The sequence below is a fragment of the Solanum lycopersicum genome, chromosome 3 (genome assembly GCF_036512215.1).
Source record: "Solanum lycopersicum chromosome 3, SLM_r2.1".
Taxonomy (NCBI): Eukaryota; Viridiplantae; Streptophyta; class Magnoliopsida; order Solanales; family Solanaceae; genus Solanum; species Solanum lycopersicum.
This window is the reverse complement of record NC_090802.1, coordinates 50,577,818-50,597,768: the sequence shown is the minus strand read 5'-3', so window position 1 is coordinate 50,597,768 and position 19,951 is coordinate 50,577,818. Positions and strand designations below refer to the sequence as shown.

Genomic DNA, 19,951 nt, shown 5'->3' with positions numbered 1-19,951 from the left:
TCTTTTGCATCACATTTGAATCAGATGGCCAACCGATTGTGCCAACTGATATTTATTCTAGTAAACTTCTAGTTGACTTTTGCATGTGATTCCATCAGGATGCCCATGTTTGTATACAACAAATAAGAGGGAAAAAATGGGTATCATATATATAAAAATTTACAACTCACTTTTCTTGTAGTAATTTGAAGATATTAAATCTTCCAATAATTTATATTCTCAATATATTATTTCTCTTTTCAATTTTTCTGAAACTTAATTTTCTTTTGAGACTCACTACAATCTCAATATTATGAACAATTCCATCCCTCCGGATAGTAACAAATTAGTTCTTCCGGAACTCTCAATTAATTTTGTGTACAACCACAATTTTCACAATTTCATCCTTATGGTGACCATCTTCTTCAAAGAGAAAATTATTATTATTATTATCATGTTTAAAATTATTACATTCAAGACTTATTTCTTGATAACCAATAATTTGTGTTGCCACACAATAACATTTATTTTGGTCAACGCCACAATCTTTACCGAAAATATTTATTTCTTTCTTTTTCCCTCCAATAGTTCATAATAAAACATATCACAATATTTATGTAGTACTCAAAGTATATATATGACCAAAATGACCATTTATGTCAAAATATTTTCTTTCAATCTCTCAAATCTCCCGTAGAGGTGAGATGTGACATTCATCCAACAATATATGAACATGTTTTTATCCATACGAACACAAGTCACATTTTCTTCAAGAAATGAACCATAACCATTTGTACATGTTCCATAAGTTTTTGTTATAAACTCATTGTCATTTTTTGGCATTATGTTACTCACCTCAACATCACTTTAAGAGGTCAAATGTACTTTTTCCCGTAAGTATTAAAATCAATTTCTCTATTTTGATAAATATTGTAACAAAAAAAGTTTTCATAACCAAACATTAGAAAATAATTTTCTATAAAGAAAAATATACATTTCTAAAAATAATTAATACTCCTCTATTTCGATTTATGTGATTTGTTCTTCTTTTTAGTCGGTCCAGAAAATAATTACAAATTTCTATATTAAGTAATAATTTAACTAAAAAATATTTATTTTATCCTTAATGAAATGATTTATAGGCACATAAATTTCTATGAGTCATTTTGAACTACACGTTTTAAAGTTGCTTTATATTTTTATAAATTTTATTTCGAATCAAACTAGCTCACATAAAATAAAACGAAAAGAGTATTAATCACATTGAACAAATGGTGATATAAATCATCGATTCCCCGCTCATGTAGAAGTCTTGGATCCAATTTTACCTACTTCAACAAACGTTCCATTGACGACTACAAAATGAGTTGTTCCATGACACTGACCTTATAAGTGGCCCAAGCACCCCAGAACAAGATTAATTAGATGAAACACACCATAAAAAGACATAAGTGGACCACTCAATTATTCTAATTACTACTTTGTTATTATTATTATTATTATCATAATCTATTTGTTTTGGGAGTCTCAATCAAGATAATAAAATCCGGCTCAAATCACGTTAAATGTAACTATGATAGCCTAGCTCCTCATAATTTCTTGATTTAAGATTCAAATAATGATGCTTTAACTACCTAAATACATTTCTGAAAATCTTTGTATCTATCAGTTTGTATCCATAAAAGGTATATGGACTTTGACCATTCTTTTGTGTGTGAAATGAACTAAAAAAGAAATGCACCGTTTAAGCTAATAAATTAATCAATTTTCTACAAAAAAAAAACAGATAAAATATTGACTATTATTTTCCATTTTCAATATACTAGAATTTTGGTTTATTATTTATTATAATTAGCTGGTAAACAGCTTGCCCCCGTCACTTTTATTTTAGGAAAAACAATATATATGCCCAAAATAATAGATAACCAACCATATTAAGTTATTCTCATTCCTATCATATGCCCACCTATCACGCCATTTCCAACTTCAAATTACTCATTAACTCTTTGGAATTTTTTCAATATCCATTTTTTTTTTCGGTGTAAAGTTGACTAATTAATTAAAAATTGTATAAATAAACCTAAAAATATGACACTAGGGACAGTGGATAAGTCGACAAGAAAACATGCATCAACCTGAGGAATTGGATTGGAAAGCATATTACATTTCACAATAAAGAAAAGAACATGATAAAATATGGGTTACAAAGTACAAATAAAATTACGTTCAGCGTCGATCGATTAACGATAATAATTTAATTATTATTAAATATATAAATTTTTTTAGAGTAATTAACATTTTCTATAAATATATCTAAAGTTTATAGCGATATTAAATTCAATATCATTTAACTTATATCAAATAAAAATTTTAACATTCTTTATTAATATGTATATTTATTATCATTAAAAATTATTTTTATTTTAGTGGCTCGTTTATATTTGGATCTAGCTTTAATTTCCTTATTATCACCAAAGTGAATTATATCTTTCACTCATAATTGATGAATAAGATAAAAGTGGGCAATAAATGTATCGAAAGATTGGGATGTTTTGATGAAAATATTGTTCGTCGACATCAAGTCTTATAGGACTCTTCTGTCAAATATGTTTCCTCCGGAAAATATGTAGCTGGTGTTTGATGTTTGATTATAAATTTTCAATAAAATTATGAAAAATGATATTCCAATATTTATATGAATATAAAATTTGATAAAATGTTGTCACTCATAAAAGTTCTATTTCTTTTCGAGTAAAATGCATATTCAAGTACAATTTCAAGTTCCAAAATTTTATTACTTTAAAAATTCAAATTATCTAAGTTTTAACTTTAAAATCTATAATAAAATAAAATAACTTCTGAACCTGAGAAATACTCAATATCAATAACTTTTACAATTTATTGCGTTTGAAATTACTCTATATATATAAAATTTATGTAAAATTAAGTATTATGCTTAACTCACGTCTCATTAACTAATTCAAAGGGAAGAGAATTGCTATTTTACATAAATATGTAATGTAGTTCAATATACAAAGTGTAAAGTGGAAGGGGAAATTGAAGTTCACAAGATAAGCGCAAAACGAGCGTGTGTTTTGAGTTTCGTGTGGGGTGGGTGGGACCACATTTGAGTGGGCCCTTTCAACGATTTGGCTAAAAAATGTGAACGTTGGATTTTCTATTATTCATTGCTGATCCATTTGTTTCTGCTTAACTTGTTGTCACCGGCAATAACCGGTTGCTTTTGCGATCATTGCCACGTAAGCATTACAATATTTAATGGTAAATTCTTTTGTCCAACTCTTAAAATCTTTGTATTGATAATTTTATGTTCATATCATTCTAGCCTACCAAAAATAAATAGAAATGGTCAACTCCATGTTTTCTACCTTTCGTGAAGGTAAATTGCGTTTGAGATTATTTTTGGTACATAATAATTATAATTTTTATTTAAGTACAAAATAAAATACTAAACACTTTTTAAATCTTATATATTTTCTCCATAACTATAAAAAAAAGATATATCCAAGAAAATCATATAATCAAAATTTGTAACGGTAGCTATATAAATCCATCAAATAAATTCTTGTGACTTGTGAATGCAAGCTAAATCTTTGAAAATTATGTTTTATAATAAATGATTTTATTTACTTATATTCTTTTTAAATAAGTTTAGGTGAGAAGAACACAAGTAAAATTTAACTTTAGTCAAAGAAACCATTTTTCTTTACTACTCATTCATCCTCCCTCGTTTCTCTTTTCTGGTTTTACCAAATTTTTAAAATTAACTTATTAAATTTTTTTTCTTTTTTTATGAAATGAGTAACAATTTAATATTTGATAAGCTTTTTAGAAAATATTTCTAAATTTATTTTTCTCAATGAAGAACTAGTACATTTCTTAGTTTCCGAAAAGATTGTTTTTGTTACTTCAAAGAGATACTTTAATTTTCTGAATAAGTAAATAAATTAAATTAACAGTCTACTTTATTAAAAATAAAATAATATAGCCGGAAATTAAAATTTCTCATTTCATTTTAAAAGGAAAAAGAAAATGAAAAAAACCCTACAAACAGAAAAACAAAAAAGACAAAAGAGGTTTTAAAAAGACTCTGTTGCTTCTTTCCTCTCTGCTTCTCTCTTCACACTATTATCACTCTCATGTAAAGTCTGTTTTCACATACAACAAATCTCTCCCTCTGTAAAATTTTACCATTGAGTCATCAATGGCTTCTTCTTCTCTACTTGTGCATCGTCTCTGCTGCATTGCTCTGTTTTTCACACTATGCTTTGCCGCTGACCCTTTTGCTAATTTTGAATTGGAGTACTCTTATATCACCGCTTCTCCTCTTGGCGTTCCCCAACAGGTTAACCCAACTTTCATTTGAATCAACCAATCCATTTTTTTTAATTTGTTTTTTTGCTCTGCAACAATTTTTTTTACGGAAGAATCATTTTCTCCGTCCCGAGAAGTTCCCCAATTTCAGCAAACGAATCGTTTTTTTTTTTTAAATCTTGGACTGTTGGGTTTCAACGTATGATTTTTTCTTTCTTTTTTCGTTTTCCTGTTTGGGGTGAAACAATAGTTTGTTTTTAAGTTTTGAGTCTGATTCAACTATGGGGTTTTCTGGAGCTGTTCTTGATTTTAATGTTATGTTGATGTTTTAGTAGATGAAAAAATTAGTATCTATTCGTGATACATGTCGATTTCAATTTTTTCTGATACTTTATAAAGATTTTTTTCTTTATACAGTAGTAGTATCATTTCTGAGTAAAAGTTGGAAGGGACCACTATTTTGCCTAAAGTTATGATAATTCTGTTTTTGGTAAATTCTACATTGTGGTGAGATCAAAATGCTTGTGTTATTTTAATTTGTTTGATCGGGATTTATATTAAAATTGCTTCGAGGCTCTATACAATTTTTCAAGCATAGTTTCTAATTTAGTTATGTGATTATGAATTGGTATTCTGCCCCGGATTTTCAGTGTTGGTTAATATGCCATGATATGTTATGCAATTGCAGGTTGTAGCTGTGAATGGGAAATTTCCAGGTCCCATCCTTAATGTTACAACTAATTATAATGTTGTGGTGGATGTGAAGAACAAATTGGATGAAGAACTTCTTGTCACTTGGTAAGTTTCAATTGTGTGATATTAAATGCTCTCTCCTTCAGTTTTTGATTTTTCTTTGAATTGTGGCAGGTCTGGAATTCAGATGCGACGCACTTCCTGGCAAGATGGTGTTCTTGGTACAAATTGCCCCATCCCTACAGGTGGACGGAACTTCACTTACCAGTTTCAAGTAAAGGATCAGATTGGTAGCTTTTTCTATGCTCCTTCCATCAACATGCAGAGGGCAGCTGGTGGTTTTGGTTCTTTTATTGTTACGAACCGTAATATTATCCCTATTCCCTTTAGTCCTCCTGATGGAGATATAGTGATAATTATTGGCGATTGGTACACCCAGAGCCATAAGGTTAGTGTCTCTTCCTGTTTTTGCTTACTCTTTCATGCAGTATTGTGTATGAATTTTCTAGTACCAACTCTGGTATATTTTCAAATTGTAGTCTCTGAGGAAGGACCTTGATGATGGGAAGCAATTGGGGATGCCAGATGGAGTACTCATTAATGGGAAAGGCCCGTACAGATACAACACAACACTTGTACCTGATGGGATTGACCATGAAACCATAAATGTTGATCCAGGTCAAGCTCTTCAAAACTTGCTAACTAAGTCTCAACTTGATATACTTGATTGGTTGTCCTTCTCCCGAGTGGTTTGATAGAAAATAGTCTGCTTATTTATGATGTTCTTCACATTGATCTGTCCGCTTGGAATTGCTGTCTTTAGCCTATGCATTCTTGAGTAAGATGTGCGATGGAGTACTTATCTGTATATCAACATTCATGCTTTATCAAGCTTGTAGAAAATTGAAGAGCAGTTGATGTTTCATAAACATTGCAAAATAGCACATATGTAAAACCTGTTAGATTAAAAATTGACCTTGTTGTTTTCAATTAACAGCTTACTTGAAAGCAAGTCATATGAATCTTAACCCCCTCTCCATCTGATTATATATTGTGCTGCAGGTAATACCTATCGGGTTCGGGTGCACAATGTTGGAGTCTCCACTTGTTTGAATTTTAGGATTCAAAATCATAATTTACTCTTGGTGGAGACGGAGGGATATTACACTTCACAGCAAAATTATACTAGTGTAGATATTCATGTTGGGCAGTCGTACACATTTTTGGTTACCATGGATCAGAATGCAAGTAGTGATTACTACATTGTGGCGAGTTCTAGGTTTGTAAATCAAACAATCTGGCAAAAAGTAACTGGTGTTGGTATTTTGCATTATTCCAACTCCAAAGGAAAGGCAGCTGGACCCCTTCCAGACCCTCCAAATGATGTATATGACACATCGTATGCGCTGAATCAGGCCATGTCCATAAGGTTCTTTTACTCGTTCCTTTTTATTCCTCTTCATTTCATTATTTCATTCAATGGCTTGGACAAATACTTCCTTATAAATTTGGAAACTAGATTATTGAAACTAAAAAATGATTAACCATGACAAAGAAGAAATTAGGAGAACCTAATTTGTGGGCTTTACTTAGTTGGGACACCATATATGTTTTCATTAAATTCTTTACGGTCACAATGTCGTTTATTTGACAATACTCTTTTAGGCATCTCAAGCAATACAAATTGGTTTACTTCTTAATGACTAACTTTTCTGTTTCATGCCATTGAATAATCTGATGCAATATCTGCAGGCAAAATGTTTCTGCAAGTGGAGCTCGACCGAATCCTCAAGGATCTTTCCACTATGGTCAAATTAATGTCACAGATTTTTATTTGCTAAAGAGTGTGCCACCAGTGTCAATTGATGGAAAGCTTCGAGCTACCTTTAATGGGATTTCATTCAAAAATCCTGCTACTCCAATTAGGCTTGCTGATCTGTACTATGTGAAGGGTGACTACAAGCTTGATTTCCCAACTAAGCCAATGAACAGACCACCCAAGGTGGACACGTCCATTATCAATGCCACATACAAGGGATTTATAGAAATCGTATTGCAGAACAATGACACTGTAGTCCAGAGCTTTCACATGGATGGTTACTCATTCTTTGTTGTTGGGTATAGCTTCTGCTTAAAAAATTTCATTCTAGATGTATGTAGTTTCCTACCAAGTGAATTTTAATGCAACTTTTTGCCTATTTGCTTCAGGATGGGCTTTGGAGAGTGGACAGAGAACAACAGGGGATCTTATAATAGATGGGATGCAATTTCCCGGTCTACGACTCAGGTTTGTTTTATACAGCCGTCTTATCTTGTATAGTTTTGAAGAATTCGAAAGCTTCCTGTAACAAGGTAGGATTTATATTTTACCTGTACCTGTTTGTTTAGGTTTTTCCTGGAGGATGGACAGCAGTTTTGGTATCTCTCGACAATGTAGGGGTGTGGAACCTCAGAGCAGAAAACCTGGACAGGTGGTACTTAGGGCAGGAAACGTATATGAGAATTATCAATCCTGAAGATCATAGCAACAAAACAGAAATGCAAAAGCCTGACAATGCTCTGTACTGTGGTGCCCTTGCTTATATGCAAAAGTATGATTTCATCTCTTTGCTTCTGTTACACATAGTTTTGGTTTTTACTCTTGACGCATCCCTAAATTGATCGTACATGTATTTCAGGAAACAGAAAGTATCTTCAGCGACAACCCTATTTGGAAGCTCGGGGTTATATTTTACATTGTTGTTGGTACTCTCTACTGTCATCAGTCTTGTATACTAGTGTACCACTTCAGTTGGTGATAATATTTGGGAATTCACTTTCTTGTAGGATGATGAGCTGATAGGATTAATGTTTCTTATTCTTTTACTTTGAGAAAGTTCATTAACGATAGTTTGCACAGTTTCCCGTCTATTTCATTTGTTCCCGAAAAAAAATTTGTGAAGTATGAGAAGACAACTTACTGACGGCATACAACTTTCTTCCAGTTTTAGTTTCTTCAATCTGTTGATATAGATTCTTCTGTCATTTTGTGCCTCTTGCTACCATTAGGTTACATTAACATGCAGAGTTTTGATCATTGTATAATTTTTTTCTGTGGAACAATCAAGTCCTGAAACCAACCAGAAACAGGAGTTAGAAGGTGTAAGGCCCCTTATCATATTCTAGGTATCTATATGATGGAAGCAACCACTTTTTAAAACGGAAAATGGCTAAAATATGGTTGAAGCATTGAAAATGGTACAAAATTATCCTTCATCCACCTATTGGCTCCAAAATGCCCTTCTCATCTACCTATTGGCTTCAAAATACCCTTACCATCCCACCTGTTCAAAATTGATCACTTATTTAATTTTTTAAAATTAAACTCTTTAAATATTTTTTAAAATACTGGTGTTCAACTATTGGTTATAGTTAATTTATTAATATAAACGAACTCACTTCTCACTCACCCAATTAATAATCCAATATAATATCAAAATCGTCATAAACACTACTAAAACACGATGAGATTATAGATTCCTGAAAAATGACATACAAAATTATTCGAGTCTGAATCGAAGCCCCAATTAAATTTAGGTTGAGCCGCTTATTTAGGAGGACACTTTCAATAAAATTCTCTTTCAAGATTTAATTAGAAATTTGTGATTAAAGGTAAAGAAGTAATATATCCGAAATTAATTCATGTACTTTTTTTAAAATATAATTTTATAAATATTTATGATTTGTTTTAAAACCTTTAATGTATTATTTTGAAAAAATTTACCGATGAAGTAACATCACATAATTGAGACGTAAGAATAATTAAGATGAACATAATCAGACTTTTAAGATTATCGGTAATTTTTATTTAGAAACTTGAATGTATGATAAATTACTTCTATAGATATTTTTACCTTAAATTTTTAAAAACACTCAATTAGTAGTAGCTTTTCTGTTGTTGCATTAATAATGTGACGGGTTTATTAATTTGGAGGGGTTTAATTAGTAATGGGTGGGTAGTGGATTGATTTGTAAATTATACAGTTAAATTATAACAAATAGTTTAGCGCCACATATTTAAAAAAATATTTAAATAATTTAAATTTAAAACCGTTAACTAAATGGACGATTTTGAACTAAAAGGTGGATGACAAGAGTATTTTGGAGCCAATAGATGGGTGGAAAGGATATTTTTGATCCAATAGGTGAATGGAGGATAATTTTACACCATTTTCAATACTTTGAGGGTATTTTAGTTTCTTTTTTCGTTTTTTAAAACCTCCTATCAAATATTAGCCATTATTTTAAAAGCTACCTTAACATTTAGCCACTATGTAGACAGGAAAAGTTTTTTTAATGAAAATATTACCGTTGGAAGTCGAATGATTAACAAGTGGAACCCAAGGAAACCTCATTGTGGTATAATTCTTGGATTCCAAACTTTTAAAAATGAGAAATGATTCTTGAGGGTAAATATTTGTTGGAGTTTCAAATCCAAGAAATAATTTATGGTGTTCAAGTTTTTATAAGTTAAAAACCAAGGATATATTCATGCAGTTCAAAACTAAGGATAAACTCACAGGATTCAAAGGCTTTATAAGTTCAAAACAAGAGAAGATTCATGAAGCTATGTATTTTAAAAGTTTGAGCAATTTGATCGGAATTTTTATAGAAGTGGTTCACCGTGTAAAACGAGCAATTGGCTGTTGGGTTCATTCATTCTTGAACTGGTCGAGTTTTTGTGTTGGGCCAGATACCATGTGGACCAACAAATAAAGCAGAAACTACCTTATTGAATAATGGGAATATATATATACATACCATATATATTTAAGGAAAAACCACATAAATGTCCATAAAACTCATAACAATTACATATTTATACTCCAATTCAAAGTAATTGAAGAAATACTCATTCACTCAAAAAAGTAAATTACAGACCATACCCCTCATTTATTAAAGGCTGACAATTTTCGCTTAACTAATACTAAATTAGTATCATATACTTGGTATCATTAAGATTGATAATTTCGCTAGACTGATGCAAAATCAGTGTATATATACTATATTGGCATAGGTTTTTTATTTAAAAATTACTCATTAGCCAATGATACTATAAGACTATATGTATATTGTTGTGGTATCATTAGATTTCTTGTTTTATAAATTACTCGTTAGTCAATGATATAGTTTTATAGTATCATTAACTAATGAGTAATTTCTGAACAAGAAAGATGTGATACCAATACTATATATATATATATATATATATATATATATATATATATATATATCAATTTAGTAACAATTAGGTGAAATTATCAACCTTAATGATACCAATATATGATACTAATTTAGTATTAGTTAAGCAAAATTAGTTGTGGGGGGTATATAGTGTAAATTCGACTATATAGTAGCAAAACTACATGCATCTAAGTGTAAAATATGTAGAAGACTCTACATTAGTTGTAAGGTACATAACATTTTGAAAGTATAAGTACAATAGTATATGTGGTAGTAGGAGTGGACAAAATTAAACTGGAAACTGCATCAAAATGTAAACCGAGAAAAAAATCCAACTAGTAATTCAATTTGACTTGATTTGGTATTGAAGAAAAAAAATTCGACTATATTGGTTGGTTTCTTTTTAATCTTTAAAAAGTCATCCCGACAAGTATACATAATTTTTAAAAATTATTTTATACATAAAAGTAATTTACTTTGATATAATTTATAATATTTCTTATACATTTTCATAATTTTTATCTTTTAACATATTATTTCAAGATTGACTTAAAATTTTGAATAGTCCAGTAAAAGTTATATTTCATAGATAGATATTAGTAATTTTAACAAAACTTAAATCTAAATCGAATCAATACAATTGCTAACAAAAAAAATCAACTCATATACTAAGAATGACAATAATGTTGAATATTTATTCTTTAGTTATATATTGGTTTGGACTTATTTTAGCATGATTTATAATTTAAAAGTATGATCATTTTCATTTTGACTTATTTATTTGCAATATATGTTTTATATGATATCACTATCATTTCGTCGAATACTTTAGTCTAATCATCCATATCATACTGTGTTATTTTCTTAAGAAACACCTTAGATAATAATATTTTGGTAAGACTAAAGAAATATTTGAAATATAAGTTAATTATATGTTTGTACAAATATTCTACTAGAGAAGCTCGAGAAATTTGAAAAATCCAAATTTATTGGTTTAATTTGATTTATAGATTTAAAAATACGACACTAATAGTTTGGTTTGATATTTAAAAAACCTGAACCAACCTGGTCCATGTACACCCCTACATGGTAGTAAAGTATGTCTAATTATGTAGTTTTTTCTTAATTCTATCTATAATTTTAAATAATTATGTATCTTACCACTAATCAAGAGTTTTTTATGTTGAAAAAGATATACCTATATACATGTAATTTTGCTACCAGGTACACTAAAATAAAGAATGAGGTGAGCGAAATGGGTAGAGAGACGAGATGAGAGACGAATGAGATTCGTTATGTATCTCAGATACATGCGGTTGATATAATGTATTTTAAACAAATTACATTTAATTTTGACACTATGTATCTAGAGATACATGTATCTGGACGTAGCTGGATGCACCAAAACCTTGTAAGATTCGTAATACAGCAAACTAGAGCATATCTAAGTAATTAGTTATTAAGCTAGTGAGATTTCTAAGGATAAATTGAAGATTCCTTTAAAACGGGTTAAAATTTGAATATGTTGACATTAATCAATTTAAATTATCTTGAACTCAACCAATGAAATTTTGAGTGATTTGAATATGTTCAGGGACGATTCAACAATTCTGGAGGCCTTAAAGCCAAACTTTAGAGGGGGATCTTAATATTTATTTATTTAGTTTTAGAAAAAAGAAATATTGCCACATTTTTTTATAGGATGCAACTATTTAAATTATTTAGGAACTACTTATATCATATTTTCATCAACTTCTTTTAAAGTTTTTTTCTTGGGAGTTATTTATCATCTAATTACTCTACTCAGTTAGTGACTTATTTGAAGAACAACTCATATTTTTTAATTCAAGATTTTTATTATTTGTTAAACATCTTATATGCATGTCTTTTGGAATTTATTTCTTCAAGTTTACTCTAAAATTGAAATTATATTTACTAGTTGACATATGTAAATTGAATAAATTTTAATATAATAACCAAACAAAGAACATATATACTTATAAACTAAGAATGTCAATTAATAATAACTTTTCAAGGAAAATTATAAAACATGGCTCTTCAACCCAAAAAAAACTGGCTCAAAAATATAAACTGTTGTGTTCCTTTAATATAATGATTGATTGTTTTTAATATAATGATTGATTGTTGGCTTGTTGCACTTTTTGAAGTTTTAAAGTACACACAAAAAAATTAAATGTTGTTCTATTGTAACTTGTAGGCAAGAGTAACTCAATAAGTTTTGCAGAAGAGATTTCAATATTAAAAATTAAAAAATAAATAAAATAGAGAATAAAAATGATAGGCTCATTTCAATGATCGGTAAACAAGTTGTAATATGTAATTCCCGACTCCCCCCTGATCACTAGAGGATTAGATGAATGTTGAATTTTGAGTTGACTATGAAAATAAGAGGATTATATTGATCCTTAAGTAAAGAGCAAAATCAAATTATTAATTAACGTATGATGAAAAAAGGTCTTAGATATAGAGGAGAGCATAATAACATTCACATGGGAGTTTGTTAATGATGTTACCTTCATTCACACACAAACATAACCCTAATTATGATTCAAAAATGCTCATCATCTTCATCTCATGCCTATACACTTTTCAGACTTATTTGACTTACTTCATTCTTCTTTTCATCCTAGGATACCATTTTAGTATGAAGGAAATTATTCTGTGTCGCAAAATTTATATAATGCATCTCAATTCGATTGAAAAAATAAAATAAAAGGGTAATATATACCGTTAGTACATATAATTTTTATATTATTAGATCATTTTCATCTGTGCTAATAAATAATATATCCTATTTTTCAAATTTTGAATCTCATATTTTGAAAAAGACTTAAAATATTATTTGAATGTGTCAAAAAATTAAAATTATACTTTTATCTGTTTCTTTGTTTGTTCATTTATCATGAGTAGGGAAGACACTCAAATGAGTATGTTTTTTTTTGTTTCTTTGCTTAAAAAGGAATTTGAATGTCGAAATTATCGGCAGCAGACAAGGGCAATTCGACTCTACTTTTTTCATGCTATTTAATCAAATCTTTCTACAATCAATTCTTACTTCAGATCCCTCCAAATAAAAAAAAAAAATTCTCTTGGTTTAGCAACTTTGGAGGATTTCTAACTAAAGCAATGTTGACAAAAGTTTTTTGTAAGTATAATTTATTTACATATTAGTCTCTTAGTAATATGGCTAGTCTTAAGTTATGTCACTATTTAATTACTAATTCTAAGCTAATTAATCTCTACTTTGTCCATAAGTAAATATGTAAGTTTCAATGTTTCAGTTTGCAAATCTGCATGTCTACATGCTTGAAAAAGACCATCTCAAATGTGTTCATCTTCTTGTTGTTTTTCCATTTTGCTTCTAAATTGCAAGATCACAATTTAAAATGTTACACGACAAATACATTTATAATAAAATTGTAGGTAAACTTCCATGATAAACATGTTATGTAGTGGTGGAGCTATAGCGGGTGGTCTGTTGAACACCCTTTATCGAGAAACTATACTTTATATCTAGAAAATCATATTAGTCATCACATTAAATCTTAAAAACCCGAAATTCCTAGTTTTGCGGTCGGTATGTAATGTAAATGCCTTTTGAGTTTTGTACGTTCTTGTTCAATTTGATATAAAGTTGTGTATGTTTTGAAGGAGAATTTTGAGTCATGATGATGCTGTTAATTAATTTTTGGTAAAAAAATTTCTGAGTATTGTAATGTTAGATTATTTTCTTTTATGTGAAGAATGAAGAAGAACAAGAGGCCTTTAAGCAAAGCAATTAATACTAATGAAAGACGGCACTTGGATAGGTCTCACCTCAAAGTTACGTAATACCGTATTTTATTTTATGCTAATATAATATAATATTTCCCAAAATTGAAAAACAAAAACAAAAACAAAGACAGATCATCTACTTAAACTATCAGCAATATAGAATATGATTCTTAAATTTGCAAATGCTTTTAATTAGCCATATAAAATGGATTGCTATACGTAATATTATAAATTGTAGCTTGTTATTTGGAAGTATTTTTGAGTTGGCTCCTAGCAGTTTGAGAATAAGATATATTGTTAATAAAAGGAACCAAGAACATGGTATGGATCTTAAATTCCCATTAATTTAGGAATAAATTTAGAAAACAAACACATACCCCCTCCTCCCAATTTATATTTTGCACCACTTGACTGAGTACAAAACTTAAAAAAGAAAGAATTTGTGGTCAAAAGTTGTCTCAAACGTTTGTGTGATTACAATAAATCATTTCATTAAAAGTAACATGAGGACTTTAATCTTTGAAACAGACTAAAAAAATTTTTTTTTGTCAAAACGAACAAAAGGAATAGTACAACACTACATAAACATATCAAGTTATGTTTTACATAAAGCAAAGCAATAGCTATCGTACCATATACATTGTCAATAGCCCTGCATGTATAATTCACCCTATGCTTCCATCATCAAGCAGTTAATTCATCTTCTCTTAACTAAATTACTAATTCATCAAGCAGTGTTTTTTAGTAGTATTATTATGTACAATGATATTAAACAAATTAGATATTTAATCAACAAATAAAGAAGTGTACTTCCCCAGGTCAATCTGAAAACAAGATGATGCAGTGGAGTTATTTTCCGTGACTGTTTCTTGTTTGTTCAAATTCGATTCATCGGTAACACCATGTAAGGTGTTTGAGTAATAGTCATTTTCCTCCTCTTGGCTGAGTTGAGAAGCTACAAATTTATGGAGCACTCGCCAATCGGTCACTTGATCAACAACTTGTTCTCGTGTGAGAAGGGAGACAGACTGTTGCAAATTATTGTACACTGAAATTGAGGTGGATGGAACAAGTTTTGGACTTTGTTGGTGGTGGTGGTGATGAGATGGGATTTGGATTTGGTAATTCAAATTATCGATTAATTCCTTCTTGCAAGGGTAATTGTGTTGTGAGACAATATGGTTTGGCATGAATGGAACTTGATCATTATTATTTGGTGACTCCTTCTCACTTTCTTTCCTTGTGCTTGCCATTTTCTTCTTGAAAACTCTACACACCACCCATCCCTCTTCCTGCATGTGTTTTAATTAGTTTATCAACAATCAATATGTAGTTCAATTTGTTCAAGTGTACAAAGGAAATTAATACGCCAAACTCATAAATAGATCCCTAAACTTGTTGGATGTCTCCCTTCAGGTACCTTAACTACGTCATTTTCCTATTGAATCATTGAACCACCCATTATTTTTTCCTATTAAACACTGTTGGCTGGCTGATTTTGATCGACTTTTCTATTGTAAATGGCTTCAATTGTGTTCGTATTGTAATGATTTTGATTGAAGGAATGAAGACATATTGTGTGTTAGTCTCATTTGTTTTCTAATGTGTTCAAATGACTTGAAGTAGAACACAATTATTCTCGACCAACTTCACTATTAATTGAACAAATGACATCTGGAACAACATATGTATCTTCAACCAATACCCCTCACAAAATCTGGTTCCACATCAGCCAACGGTGTTTAAAAGGAAAAAATTATTGGTGGTTCAATAATTCAATTAAAAAATAGCATAGTTATGATACCTGAGAGAAAAAACTCAACAAATTTAGAGATTTATTTATATATTTGACCAAAACTAATGTATCTTATTACCATGAGGTCATCTAAAAGGTAACAAAATTAATGTAGAATGATAAGGTAGGTGACCTAGTAGAACATGTTAATTTATAGTCTGTTTGGATAAACTTTTAGAAAATAAAAAATGCTTATTTTAGGTGTTTGACCACGTTTTTAGGGGGATTTAAGGGCTTTCTACTAGTAATAGCAAAAGCTATTTAGAGTTTATTTTGAATTGACTTAAAATTGATCAAACTTACTTTAATTTTTAGAAATATTTGACAAAATTAAAAATAACTTAAAATAAACTTTATAATGATTTAAAAAAGATTAAAAACCAAAAATAGGACTCCTTTTACATTTTAGGAGTACTTTTTGACTTGAAAACTATTATTGTCCATCTTATCCGAGCCGGCTCTAAGCTAAACAAAAAAGTACTACTCTTTCTGTTTCATTTTATGTGACACTTCTCGCATTTCGAGATTCAAACAAGTTTATATTTGATTGTAAATTTTTCATAGATTCTTTTAACATTTTAAATTATCAATTATTGTGATTTATAATATTCTTTACGTAGTTTACAAATATATAAATTTCAATTCAAAAAAATTGAAGATTTCATAGGCAAATGTCCAGTCAAAATTAAACTATTTGACTCTCAAAAAATGAAAAGTGTCACATAAAATGAGACAGAGAAAAACTTTTATCCAAAAGCACCTGTGGAATATAGGTCAAACACAAAGTACTGTTCTAAAATTCTAATAACAGGTTAAAAAGGTTTTTAAGATAGATTACACAAACTGTTACTCTCCAAAAATTAGATTTTTTTCCAAAACCACTTCCGACCAAATGATAGAAAATTTTAGAAATTCGACCAAACAAGATATTAGAGTTAGTGAATAACTTGCCTGATGGGCACCATTTGGATCAGTGTGAAGTCGATATTCATGCATAATCCAATCAGATTTTAGACCATGAGGAGCCCTTCCTTTGTAAAAAACCAAGGTCTTCCTCATGCCAATCAAGTCATGATTGGAATATACAGCCTTGTCTCTTCCTGTTGCTTTCCAAAATCCTGCTGTTGTGGCTCTATTGGTTCTTGTGCCAGTTGGATATTTTTTATCTTTGTGGCTAAAGAAGTACCATTCATCTTCTTCTTCTCTCCCTATTCTGCATAATTCTATATAAAAACATAGTTTCATAAGTAGTTATTACTACTCATATTTTTTTTATTTTTGAAATCTCTGCTCTTTTCATTCACTTTTACTTGTCACATTTCGCTTCAACAAGAGTCAAACGACTGAACTTCAACTAATGTTTTTTCATCATATTAGTATAAGAAGAACTAAGACCTAGTATTCGAAGTTCTAAATTTTACTTATATATATGTTAATAGTACCTTGAAGATCCCATGGTTCAATGTTGTAGAGGTTCACCTCTTTAATAACATCTAGGTCAATCCTTGTTGAAGTGATTTTCTTCTTGAGGTAATAATCTACAAGTTCTTCATCAGTTGGATGGAACCGAAAGCCAGGAGGAATCTGTGAAAACGAATTCATTCTACATATATATATATATATCACCTGTATATCCATAACAAATACCACTATTTCAGCAAGACTCAATTTTTTTTTCTTTTAAAGTTTCTTATTATTTCCCACATCATTATAATTGTCTATGATTATGAACAAAAAAAATTTGGATTATTTTTGCAACTAAAAGAGTTCATGTAGAACCATTGATCATAATAAATATAAATACTTGCCACTAATAAAAACGTTTTTACTGTACTACCCTATTTTTTTGCCGCACAAAATAGTATGATTTACCTCATTAATAAAATGTATTATAGAGGTTGAACCAACTAATTAATACACTTCATCAACATGTGAGTGTATCAGGACACCAAAAAGAGGTTTAAAGAGCCGATTAATTTCTAGCAAATATTATTCACATCAAACACTATTTTACCTTTTCCAATCTCTCATGTTGCTTAGTGCTTCAACAAACACAAACAAAGAAGACAATGAAGAAAAAAACACATGATAAAACGTAAAAATAACACTAAAAAAAAATAGATAGTTAATCATAAGCACTTAAGTTATAGAGTATTATTATTGCAATTTCATGACACAATTGAAGAAAAAATAATGTTCATTGATTAATGTTTTGATAGTTGACATCGAGTCTATGCCACTCAATTAAGCATAGTTAATTTATAATCTAATCCATTGAAATGAAATAGTAATTCGCATTTAGGGAGTTTCCGGTCCACATTTAATTAGCAAATTACTGTCCCCTGACTTTCAACATATGTCAAAAAAAAGAATAAAAATGAAATCTTTGTTTCATGCCAATTAAACAAATGGGATTAATTTAAAGGATACTCTAACAAATTAGTACGATTAGTAATTCTTCAACTAAATCCATTTCCAATTACTAGTCTAGTCTCACATGCTTTTAATTAATTAACCAAAGAGAAAATAATACAGTTATTAATCAATGTTTACCAACTATCTCTAAACAGATTATAATTACAAAGCATATGATAGTGTTGGAGTAACAATCATCAAGACGATTATCAAATAAATTAGTGTTTTTCGTTCCACAAGGTTATAATCGCTATAGTGATTGTTCATTCAACTCTTAAAAATCCGGCAAACACATCATCTATATTAGAAATTAGAGTACTTAATACTCGTACAGACAGATGCAACTTATGCTCTATATTTTTAAATTTTGAATTCGCTTCGACTAGTGATGGCCATAAAACTTGTTAAGAAAAGAACAAAAGATGGAGCAAACCTTAATTTCCAAGCGCCTAGATCTGAATAAAGTAGAATTTGAGGGGAGAAGAATAAGGGTTTATGTGGAAAAAAAAGTAGTAAAAGAGAAGAGACAAAATAAGACAACAACACTAGTAGAAACAGAAAAAGAATAGGAAATAAATAGAGTTAAAAGTTGAATGCCTCGGGAATTGTGCTGGATCTCCTGCTGGACCAGATCCCCAAAATGGAAAAAAAAGGCTAAATGGATGAAGGATGAACAAATATGCTTATATAAAGTCATCCCACCAAACACGCAAATAAAGAGAGAAAAGCCCTAATGATGAAGGATAGTGTAATACTATAGTTAGCCTGACGTGAGATATAAAGTATAATAATTTCATAAATAAAATGTAAGATTATTTAAGATACTAAGCCGTTTTGAGATTATTTATTCCACAATTCATATCTTAGTGATGGAATGAGTTATTCCATATACATAGTGCTTATTTGGAAATATTTTGTTTCTAACAAAACGACCCCTTATTAGTTGTTTGGTGTGAAAGTTTAAGATAATCATTAGATTATCCTACAATTATATCATATTGATAGAATACGTTAATCCCATATACATATGGGTAGGGTTTTTCATGGTTATGGACTTATGGTTAAAAAATTAAATTGAATTACAATATGAAACAAACCGATTAAAATATATTTGGTTTGGTTTGATTATATTTAGTTTTACATTTTGAAAATCGATACTATTTGGGTTAGGTTTGATTTTATTAAAAAATAACCGCAAAAATAATTGATTCGGAATATATATATATATATATATCTTTGAAATATTATATAAAATATGAATATTTCATTGAATTTTAATAAACTCTAGCCTTTAACTTTACCATTTTCTTAAGTCAAACACTTAAATTTTAGTGTATAATTACTTTAGTATTGCTTAACTAAATCACTTGTTCATCATGTACTAGGTATTTTTGTCTGTCGAGATACATATGCCCTTGAAAAAAAATTAACTTTCAAATCGAAAAAATCAAAAGATTTCAAATCAAATTGACGGTTAATTATTTTTTTAAAAAAATTGATTTAAAAAATTTAAAAGCAAAATAAATTTATTTGATTTTATTTTTATTCAATAACCAATTCAAATCAAACCATCATCTTTATTTTATTACCACAAGATTTTCTTTTAAGGAAAATATAATTTTTAAAATGTGGTTATGTTACATATAAAACTAGAGGGACGAAATGAAATAGAACAAGTAATACTATAGTAAAGTTTAAAATTTAATTAGTTGATCT

At 29.4% G+C, this 19,951-nt stretch overlaps 2 protein-coding genes across 5 annotated transcripts; one reads left to right on the top strand and one right to left on the bottom strand.

The window, feature by feature from the left end:
- Positions 1–3,530: 3,530 nt before the first annotated feature.
- LOC101247502 (monocopper oxidase-like protein SKS1) lies at positions 3,531–7,980 on the top strand. The gene is made up of 9 exons (XM_004234883.5): positions 3,531–4,345; positions 5,003–5,112; positions 5,182–5,455; positions 5,547–5,685; positions 6,070–6,436; positions 6,760–7,125; positions 7,216–7,294; positions 7,396–7,598; positions 7,686–7,980. The coding sequence occupies exons 1-9, from the start codon at positions 4,205–4,207 to the stop codon at positions 7,783–7,785; spliced, it is 1,779 nt and encodes a 592-aa protein (XP_004234931.1). The 5' UTR covers positions 3,531–4,204; the 3' UTR covers positions 7,786–7,980.
- Positions 7,981–14,536: 6,556 nt separating this feature from the next.
- Positions 14,537–18,941, bottom strand: LOC101247411 (NAC domain-containing protein 7). Of its 4 annotated transcripts, none has more exons than XM_019212659.3 (4): positions 18,669–18,941; positions 17,263–17,446; positions 16,772–17,043; positions 14,537–15,317 (listed from the first exon to the last, which is right to left on the bottom strand). In XM_019212659.3, the coding sequence occupies exons 2-4, from the start codon at positions 17,420–17,422 to the stop codon at positions 14,811–14,813; spliced, it is 939 nt and encodes a 312-aa protein (XP_019068204.2). In that variant the 5' UTR covers positions 17,423–17,446; positions 18,669–18,941; the 3' UTR covers positions 14,537–14,810. The 4 variants fall into 4 exon arrangements, with proteins under 4 accessions (XP_019068204.2, XP_069151180.1, XP_069151179.1 ...); XM_069295079.1 differs by having other exon boundaries at positions 14,537–15,313; positions 16,768–17,043; positions 18,669–18,791; XM_069295078.1 differs by lacking the exon at positions 18,669–18,941 and having other exon boundaries at positions 17,263–17,589.
- Between the last annotated feature and the right edge of the window lie 1,010 nt (positions 18,942–19,951).

What these genes read in the sequence shown, in the direction of transcription:
- LOC101247502 (XM_004234883.5), top strand. Translation starts at nt 4,205, where the DNA reads ATGGCTTCTTCTTCTCTACTTGTGCATCGTCTCTGCTGCATTGCTCTG. An exon ending in GAAGAACTTCTTGTCACTTG is followed by an intron (nt 5,113 to 5,181) that starts GTAAGTTTCAAT and finishes GAATTGTGGCAG; the next exon opens with GTCTGGAATTCAGATGCGAC. An exon ending in AACCATAAATGTTGATCCAG is followed by an intron (nt 5,686 to 6,069) that starts GTCAAGCTCTTC and finishes ATTGTGCTGCAG; the next exon opens with GTAATACCTATCGGGTTCGG.
- LOC101247411 (XM_069295078.1), bottom strand. Translation starts at nt 17,458, where the DNA reads ATGGATATACAGGTGATATATATATATATATGTAGAATGAATTCGTTT. An exon ending in TGAACCATGGGATCTTCAAG is followed by an intron (nt 17,044 to 17,262) that starts GTACTATTAACA and finishes GTTTTTATATAG; the next exon opens with AATTATGCAGAATAGGGAGA. An exon ending in ATCCAAATGGTGCCCATCAG is followed by an intron (nt 15,318 to 16,771) that starts GCAAGTTATTCA and finishes AAACACATGCAG; the next exon opens with GAAGAGGGATGGGTGGTGTG.